Source organism: Saccostrea cucullata, unplaced genomic scaffold (assembly GCF_032062105.1).
Source record: "Saccostrea cucullata isolate Sc308-1 unplaced genomic scaffold, CSIRO_AGI_Scuc_v1 ctg203, whole genome shotgun sequence".
Taxonomy (NCBI): Eukaryota; Metazoa; Mollusca; class Bivalvia; order Ostreida; family Ostreidae; genus Saccostrea; species Saccostrea cuccullata.
In genome coordinates, this window is record NW_026925998.1 from 116,631 (window position 1) to 126,440 (window position 9,810).

Sequence of the window (9,810 nt, forward strand, 5' to 3'; positions counted from 1 at the left end):
GAAATACCTTTCAGTAAAAAATTATATATCAATTGAACATGAACTTTGTATGAAGATACCGCTATGTATAATGTTAATCAAGAAATGTACATGTGCAAATATATTTATCAACAGATAATCAGACAAATTTTTATAAAAATATCTAAAAAAAAAAAAAAAAATGTTAGATACTATCATTACACAAATAAATAAAAATAATTTGTGTAAACGGAAGAAGATATGCAATGTCTTACTTGTATATTTGAGAGTGGATATTCATCGATATTTAACGTTGTTTTAAAGGAAAAAACAATAATTTTCTGCCTTTCATTGCCTCGAATATATTTAATTAATGTTTTGTAATTGTTGACTTTGAAATGTTATAGAAACTGTGAATAATACAATTGCAGAGTCTTTTGCTGGAAAGTTTTAGCAATTATAAATGAAACACAGATATTACTGAAAAAGTCATGAGACTACTGTTTCACGTTTCTTAATTTTATTTACACTACTTAAATGATTTTATTAAATATATTATATTTTCAAAAACTGTAATAAAGTGTACAATAAAAAAAAATACAGAAGTTGTTGTTCCCTCAATAATACATGTATTTCCAGAAGATCCTTTTTATTTGCTCGACAAGGAATTTTTGCTTTGGAGTGTCCCCCAACTGAAAATGTATGCCCCACCCACCCACCAGTAAAAACTGAAAATGTAACGTACATGTACGGTCTAGGTAAAGTCCAACATACAGTGTATATAAAGTAAAATCGAGAAAAAAAAAGTATAACTTCAAACAAGGTAGAGACGATACCTATAGTGTATATGTAAAAGCTTGATCTCAAGCATAATTAAAATTGCTAAATACATTAATGGCCGAAATTAGAAGTTTTAGCTTTCTATACATACATTTCTTCGAAAGGTAAAATATATGATTCAGGTGATTGTTATATCATTTGGGCCCCTTGTTTATATTTATGCACAACTACTTCGCGAGCATAAACAATATATGTTTAGTGTCGGTCAGTGCCTCTCAAGAGACTATAATAAAAACTGTGTTCAATTTATCCAGACCAAGGTCAGAGCAAAAATAGCATTCCCTTCAGTTTTCTCTGTTCTTTGCTCGATTTCACGAATGGACATCCGTATTATACCCATGTGCTATTTGAAGAAGCAATGAACGTTTTACGGGCCATGTGACAATTAAATTTCAAGGCTAGAATCTATGTTTGCTTTTTAATATCAATGAACCATGCTATCCTAGAATTTATTAACCTTGATTCTGGAGCTCAAACCTTTGCCCCTTTCACCTTTCATAAGGTCTTTTGTCAAAAATACATTAAAATTAGTTGTTTTTATTTTTTAAGATATAAATATAAAATGAAATGTGTAGAAAATATGTATACAGAATTCTTCGAAATACAAAAAACTTAAAGCATATCCATGTAATTAATGATAATTTATATCTAGAGAGGGCAAATTCTTGTGATTTTGAGGTTCAAATAGATATGCAATGTATGTATTATGCTTTTGTGTACAATGAATTATTTACGTACCATATTTTAATAAAAGAGGGGAAAAAAAAGAGATAAGGTCTTTTTGTAAAATTATTTTTAATTATTTTTTACTAAAATATATATAAATGTACATAACTCTTACACCTAAATCATATCCATGTACGTTTTACACACCGGATATTTTAGTCATTTATCACATACCTGATATGGCACGGTTATATTTTTATATCAAAATAATATTGATGTAAATCGACTGATATTTTTATTTCCATATCTAAACACATTGAATAATAGTTTAGGTTTACATAATAGAAAAATACTAAGTATTGCAAAATATATGTGCCCCCACCTAATTTTTGCGATATATAGAATACTACAGAAAACATAGATCTCTATGGTTGTGCCCCCTCAGAAAAAAAATGTCTGGTGAACTTTTCTTTGTCAAGGAATTTTAGGTAATAGTTAGAGCCATCCCAACTGAAAATGTACCCCCCCCCCCAAAAAAAAAGAGACTGAAATTGCTTCCTACGGGTCTGTATAAGGCAAGATTTATCATTTACTCCTTTTGGTAAGTACGTAATATCAATGTACCAGTAAAAAAACAACACAGGCATAAAAAGAAATAAGCTTATTACATTTTTTCTTTGAAAAAAAATAGCGTATGCATACGGCAAAATAGAATATATATTGAATATTTGCATATTATAAATACTGTATTTTTTTAATGATAAAATTAGCATGAACAGACTTTACAAAAATAGAATATTTATTGTCAATTTATATGAATATACACATTACTTTAAATTTGTAATTTTTATTATGTACATTTTCTTTATTTTGTTTTTTTTTTGTATCTTTATCCTTTTACTATTTGACGTGTACATTCAATACATATAATCATTAATTGGAAGTTGAGCTAATTTTTCGTGAATTCATATATATATACATATCGATATAGATCCATATCAGATATTTTGTCAATTTATGAAAGATTTCACAAAATATTTCACTCGAGTAGATTTTCTCAATGAAATATAAAAAATTATATGAAGAACATATTATATGCTTTTCTTCATCACGTGGTTTAGATTTTTTGATCGCCTGCGTAACCTTCGCATTCCTCATGTGCCTCATCTGATCGGGCTCGGTCGTATGTCCTTGACCATAGCTTATAAATACGTTTGGCACTCCTCGGAGTTGTACAGTAAAGCAGGAAGTTTTTGATGTTCTGACACGTGTGTTTCAAAACAGAGGGTTTATTTTACAATTTCATTATTTTTTATAGGAAAATGGAGGCTAAAAACATCGTCAAAGTTGGTTCTCGTAAAAGTCAGGTATGAATTATTATTTGTAAAACATCATTTTACTCAGAAACGCTGTTAACATTGAGGTTACCTTGATAAACAGATGTTACATACCTGCGTTTCTGTTTTGTTTACATTTTGCGATCTAGATACTGAACTAAGTAAAGGTGATTTAAATGTCATTTATACCAATGTTTTGATCACTGAAAAAAAATGATACCCAATTTACTGATTTATTAAAAATATTGATTATAAGAAAACTGTAAAATTTAAATAAATTTTAGTTGTGTAATATGCACTCTCCCTGCATGATGCGTGCATGACGTCCCTTATCAAATGTATTCTTCTTGAGAGCCCCCGTTTATAAGTATATTGATGTACCAAGATCACACTAACTGAGAAAAGGAAGAATTACACTACAACCATGTTGGTACCGAATTTAGCAGATTATGAAATGAATCACTGATGTTTATACATGTATAAGGTCAATAAGGCAAATTTATCAGTTTTTAGCTAATGTAAGAATTAAGTGTTATGCTATCTTAAAAAAATAATATTGAAAAAGTGATTTTTTTAAAATTATATATGAACATATCTTTTAAAAAATTAAAATTGGAAGAGGGATAAAAATTAAATACATTATAAAATGACCATATACTTTACCCCCCCCCCCCCCTCTAAATAATTCTATTTTTTTCATCATAATTCATATTTCTCTTAATGGTGAGTTTTTTAACATCTATATGCCTTACATTTATATTAATGACAAATTTCCGTGGATTATTTGTGTCCCATACATCCAGATATACTCGAAAAAATATGACATCAGAGGTTTTGATAACATAAGTATTTAAAATAATTCCAAGTTATTCAATAGGTTACTTCCTTCCTAATAGTACCCAGGCAGTTCCTATGTTGAAACATGAATGTATTGAGAATGAGATCATGTTTACATGGGCAGACTTTAGTCTATTTTTCTATCCTGAAGTTTGTGTAGTTTTGAACATTGATCCTTAGATCACGTACAGAACAGATAGCAGAGTAGGTCAGAAACCAGTTGTGTCATTCACAGATTAATTCCTCGTTTACCTGTAGAAGAAGAGTTTATAACTAAAGTTATAAATAGCCTATAAACAACAGACAGCACCTATATGTTTAAAATGTATTTATATACCACTTCAGAACTGCTTATTCCAGGTTAAAATAAGTATATGCCATAAACATGATAAACATATTTACAAAGACACTTATGGCACGAAGTAATTTACAATATAAAAATTTCAAAATCAATTTATCAGTTTATTTCTAAATATACTTGTAATGTTCATAAGAATCTTTTCTGTCTAATATATACATAAATATGTATTAGCAGATTTAGAGAGAGGTGTTCCTGGCCCTCGTGGAATTTAAATATGTATGAAATAGATGTATATATGCACCAACTGAATTGTTCATAGATTTTTAGTTTGATACAATGTAGTAGGAATTTTGTGGTTAAGTTGAAGTATGATAAGCACATACACACAATCAATAAAATATTAATTTACATACATTTGTATTGAAATCAGTCAGGTGTGTTGAAGGTTTATAGATATCTTCTTAACTAAGATTTATGAAGGTAACATTAGCATAACATTTTTTTTTTTATTATTTTAAATTTTAAATTTGAGCAGTAAGTACATGTATATTAAATCTTCACATAATAATATGAAAGTCCCAAACCTACTCAATCTTGGTACAACATGTACATGTATCTTTACTTCTGCATGTTGACTATAAACATGCTAAATACATCAATTTTGGTTTGGTTTGAACACATTTTATTGTATAAATACTATACAAATGGTTTGAACACAAGTTCTAACAACTTACTAGGTTCTCACCATACAACTGTCAATATACATACATAGGGAAAATAAATGAAAAAGGAATATTGATGCACAAACATGTTTGTTAAATTGAAACATACATTTATTACATATGATAAATATATAACTATATAGAGTGTAAGTGTTAGGCAGTAATAATTAATTAAATCTACCAGAATCTCTTATAAATTTTTGAACTGACTGAAAAATATATTTATTGATTTCTACATTTTGTGATTAATATACATGTATATGCAGATCTTGGTATATTATTTGCTTTTAGCAGTTTGTAAAGTAGACATTTTTAATTTATTTTTTTAGGTATGTATACATGTATCTATTTTCTTCTTTTTTACTTTGTTACATTGTAATTTGTTTTGATTCCTTTTTTAAAACTTATCTTCTTTAAAAACTTTGTTGAATTAATGTTTTAATAATAAAGTAAAATTAAATGACCTTCAAAATCATGTGACAAATTGGCCCAGTCTTTAGAAATGTTCTTTAAATAATTGTTGGATCTGATCATGTGACCCACAGCTTTGATGTCTTCAAACAACAGTCATGTGACAGCATATCCAAGAAAACTTGGACCTTCAGTAAAAGCGCCTCACTGTCATGGAATGGCCATTTTGGTTGTTTCTCACATGATTTCTGCTGTTTTGTACTTGTGGTCATGTGACTCAGCATGCTACCACCCTATTACTGACAGAGACTTGTGTATTACCTCTCTAAGGTCACTTTTACCTGTGTTTACCTGTCGACAGATCAATTAAGGACATCCAGTCACTGGTCGATAATTTCATGGTCTGTTGATTTTAAAGTGACAGTTTATGCTTCATTCATGTTCAGAAGATAAACATAGCACATAAACGGGATTGTAAGTTAATTGTTTCCTTAAAAAATAGCCAAAAGCTGAGTGATAAAGTGTGTTATGTAGACAGCTAAGAGAATTATTTTCTCAATAAATTCACAGATTACAGAGTTTTGGAATTATAATATATGCTCATGCATGGATGTAGTACATAATCTACATTAATTTATTTTACACTCTGCAGGCTGGTAGATAGAACAATAATCTGAAATGCAGATAAGTCAGTTACCCCTTTGAATGCTCCATTGATTATATATGCATACATGTAACACGACAATGCTTATGATCCAGAAGCTGAGAAAAGGGAAATAAGTTCTGATCTTGACATATCACTTCTGAATCCATTTAACACAACACTAATCAATAAAAAAGAACACAAATAACAAAAATTATTATCATTCTCTAATTGTGTTGTACATAATTAAGTTGACTTCTCTTAGAACTGGTTTTTATATCTGCACAGAGAATTATTACAATTATAATCATGACAATTTTCCATCTACATGTATATTTTGTTTGATTCTATTTTCAGCTTGCTCTGATACAGACAAACAGTATTATTAACCACCTGAAGAAACTCAATCCACACCTCACATTTGAGATAAGTAAGTCAAACATATAGCAACACCTCTTGATTTCAATAAATTTTTAATAAATTTGATTATTTTTTCAAGAGACTGCATGCACATCACCAATGGTTTGATTAAATCTACATTTTTTTTTTATCAAAAAAAAAGATATATTGGTTTTTATTTTTCAGTTTCTATGCAGACCACAGGGGATAAAGTTTTGGATGCCGCTTTATCTAAGGTATACTTTATCTAATATTAGAGCATGTTTAAATCTAAACCTGTTTGTTGTATTTTTTGTAATTCCTGGATGAAAGCGTAAAATTCAAAGCATGTTAATTTGTTGATCAATCTTGAATTTATTTGAGCTGATTCCAATAGTTTAAAAGAGACATACTAGTAACTATCTTTTTATTGGTTTTAAAGTTTTGTTCATTGTTCTTAAATGGAATTACATGAAAAAGCCAAAAAGAAAAAACAATCTCAAATCTTGAATGCCTTATAAATGTGATAGAGGTAGACATATATTTATGTAATAAGCCTTAATGCCTCTTATATAAATCTCTAAATCTTACAGATCGGAGAGAAGAACCTGTTCACAAGAGAATTGGAGGTGGCTTTGGAGAAGAAAGAAGTGGATTTTGTAGTTCACTCCCTAAAGGATCTGCCCACATTATTACCAGAGGGCCTCCTTATAGGATGTGTCTACAAGTAAGTACATGTATCTGTAAGGAATCTGCCATCTCATATGGGACATGTCTATAAGTTAGAATCTTTGATCAATCTGCCTCATTACCATTTCCATTTCTGTGTTTAAGTTGTCAGATGTTCAATGTAATTTTGATGCTGTTGCTTTCCAGGAGAGACAGCCCTTTTGATGCAGTGGTAATGCATCCATCTAATGCTGGCAAGAAGCTGGAAGACCTCCCAGCGGGAAGGTATGGACAAACTTAATCCTACTGAACAAATTATCATAAAAACTAAAAATACATTCTTTTATGTCAGGATCTTGAGTCATGAAAGTGTGCCTTTTTTTTTTTTTACAGTGTAATTGGAACAAGTTCTCTACGAAGAGCTGCACAGTTGTCCAGAAAGTTTCCAGACTTTCAATTTGAAAATATCGTATCCTTTATCACCATGCACCTTGATACTAAATAATCATATCAAGGACTTACAGATAGTAAATTCAATGGTGATGCCATAGAATATTTAATAGATCTTGTCTTATAATATTTTTTTTTTCTTAAATAAACTAGCTCATCTACTGGTTTCTTTATTGCATAGTTAAAAGGATATTCTTATGGCAATAGCATAAGTGAAATAACCCCTTCTTAACTATAATAACCCAACAGACTTGCAATTAGAATTATTTTTGAATTTCCATTGTAAAAACAAAAAGAATGCCAAGATAATTAAGTCAATGAAGTCATTTTGAAATGATTAACCATAGTATTGTGAATTCCTTAATTCTGAAATAGAGAGGAAACCTGAACACTCGCTTCAGGAAGTTGGACGAGGATAATAAATATTCCGCCATCATTCTGGCAGAGGCTGGACTTCACAGAATGGGCTGGCAGGATAGAATCTCTCAGGTGAGCAGGAATAAAAGAAATCTATTGTCAGGAAACACACACTGTATTATTAGCATGGAAGGAAAATAATTATGTTAATCTACAGTATCTTCATTGCTCTGCATTAGCTGGGATTCCTATAGGACAGATTTGTTGCTTCCTATCATAATACTGAGATTGTTTTTACTGTAACAGGTGCTTGACAAGGACACCTGTATGTATGCTGTTTCCCAAGGTGCCATGGCTGTAGAGTGTAGAGCTAATGACCCCTTCACTCTGGGTCTCCTCTCCCAAATCCATGACCCAGAGACTGTGATCCAGTGTGTGGCTGAAAGAGCATTCCTTAAAAAACTGGTAAGTACATACCATGCATCAGTAATTGAAGCTTGTATAATATACAAAAAAGCTGTGCAACTTTTACAAGTCCAACACAAAGCGTAAGATAGATGGAAAACCCATGGTGTTAATATAACATTTTTTTTTGTATCTTAGGAGGGAGGCTGCAGTGTTCCAGTGTCAGCCTACACTGAAGTCAAAGATGGAAAGGTGAACATAAGTACAGTTTAATAAATTAGCTGGTATTGATGAAATGCTTGTGCAGCAATATAAGAAAGTGGGCTATTATAAAACAGACATACCCCATGTTTCTCAAAACATTTAACGCTTAACATTGTTCTCTGTTGTAGTTATCTCTGACTGGTGGGGTATTCAGTATTGATGGTACCCAAGGCAGGATAGAGTCTGTGTGTAAAGACCTCCCAAAGTCCATTGAAGAAAAAGAAAAGGTATTAACATACAATCTTATGGGTTGAAATTTTTATTCCAACCTTATAATTTTTCTATTGACAAACTCGGCAAATTTTAAAATTTACATTTCAAAGTCATTTCTATTGTTATTTTTCTTTTCTTTTATAGATCAACATCTCTCCAAATGGACCTAGGCAATTTGCAGGCATTGTTGGAAATGAGAAAGTTTCTATAGAAACATTAGAAGTTGCCCAAGAAGTAGGGGAGGAGATTGCAGAGCTCATGTTGAATTCAGAGGCCAAAGACATTCTCGCCAATGCTAAGGCAGAAACAAAGGCTGCCATCATCGCAGAGAAACAAAGAAAAGAAGCAGAGAAAAAGAAGAACGAGGCAGAAAAGATTCAAACTAATGGACATGCAAATCTAGTAACAGCTAATGGGCATTAAAATCTGGTTCTATGTCATGTTTTACTGGGAATGCATACTACCCTTAGGGTACATTCTGAAAAGAATGTTATCAACTTGAATGTCAATTAATGGCTAAGTCTTATAGCTTTTAAGCTCAAGTCTTTATAAAGAATTGATTGTAATAAAAAATGCTGAACAGTGTTAGCCATAAATTGTCGGGATTTATTTGCAGTTTTCTCCACTTTGAGATCCTGCAAAAGTTCTTGAAAATATATTATTAAGATTTAAGATTAAATATCCATATTTTTATTTGTAGTGTTTACAATTGACATTTTTTTTTTGTTTTTGAAAGGTTAAGAGAGAGAGAGAGAGATTTTTTTCTTTGACGTAAGTTAGACCATAGTAATTAGGAATATAGGCTATATTTATCTGTATACAAGCAAAATTGACAGAGAATGTTGTTATGTTTTAAAAAGTTTTATTTATTATGATGTGCTGTAGAATAAATAAGAATGACGTGAAAGGGAGAAAACAAAGTTATCTTTTTGCTGAAAAATAATTTTTATTAGGAGTTATCTTTTTCCCTTTAATGTACTGTATAGAATTAAATGTATAATTTTTTATTTTGGATATCTTCTCAAAACTCCATATTTGTAAAAAAATTTAAAATAATATTTAGGATTTTGAATTTACTTGAATTTGATAATTTCTTTGTTGCATTGCAAGGCATATATCATTTATCTTGTTTACATGCATTGTATATGAAATATATGTAGTGTATTTATATTAAAAAAATTATAAGGAACTACATTGAATATGTATTTTCAAGTTCTTAATCTTGAATGTGTGATAATTCAAATTTGTCACTGCCATATTCCATGCATTTATAAGTAAATGCACATATTAAATGGATCATTTTTATTTAGTATTTTATGTTAGCATGGCCAAAAGGTGCATAGATTTGAGTGAGAGTGT

General features: G+C 30.2%; 1 protein-coding gene across 1 annotated transcript; it reads left to right on the forward strand.

Annotated features, from left to right (window-relative positions):
* The first annotated feature begins 2,670 nt into the window (after window positions 1-2,670).
* Window positions 2,671-9,489, forward strand: LOC134270331 (porphobilinogen deaminase-like). The gene is made up of 11 exons (XM_062752552.1): window positions 2,671-2,831; window positions 6,073-6,145; window positions 6,301-6,350; window positions 6,687-6,820; window positions 6,970-7,047; window positions 7,156-7,231; window positions 7,588-7,701; window positions 7,876-8,034; window positions 8,173-8,226; window positions 8,367-8,465; window positions 8,596-9,489. Exons 1-11 carry the CDS (start codon window positions 2,787-2,789, stop codon window positions 8,872-8,874), a joined length of 1,161 nt encoding a protein of 386 aa, XP_062608536.1. The 5' UTR covers window positions 2,671-2,786; the 3' UTR covers window positions 8,875-9,489.
* Window positions 9,490-9,810: the final 321 nt, after the last annotated feature.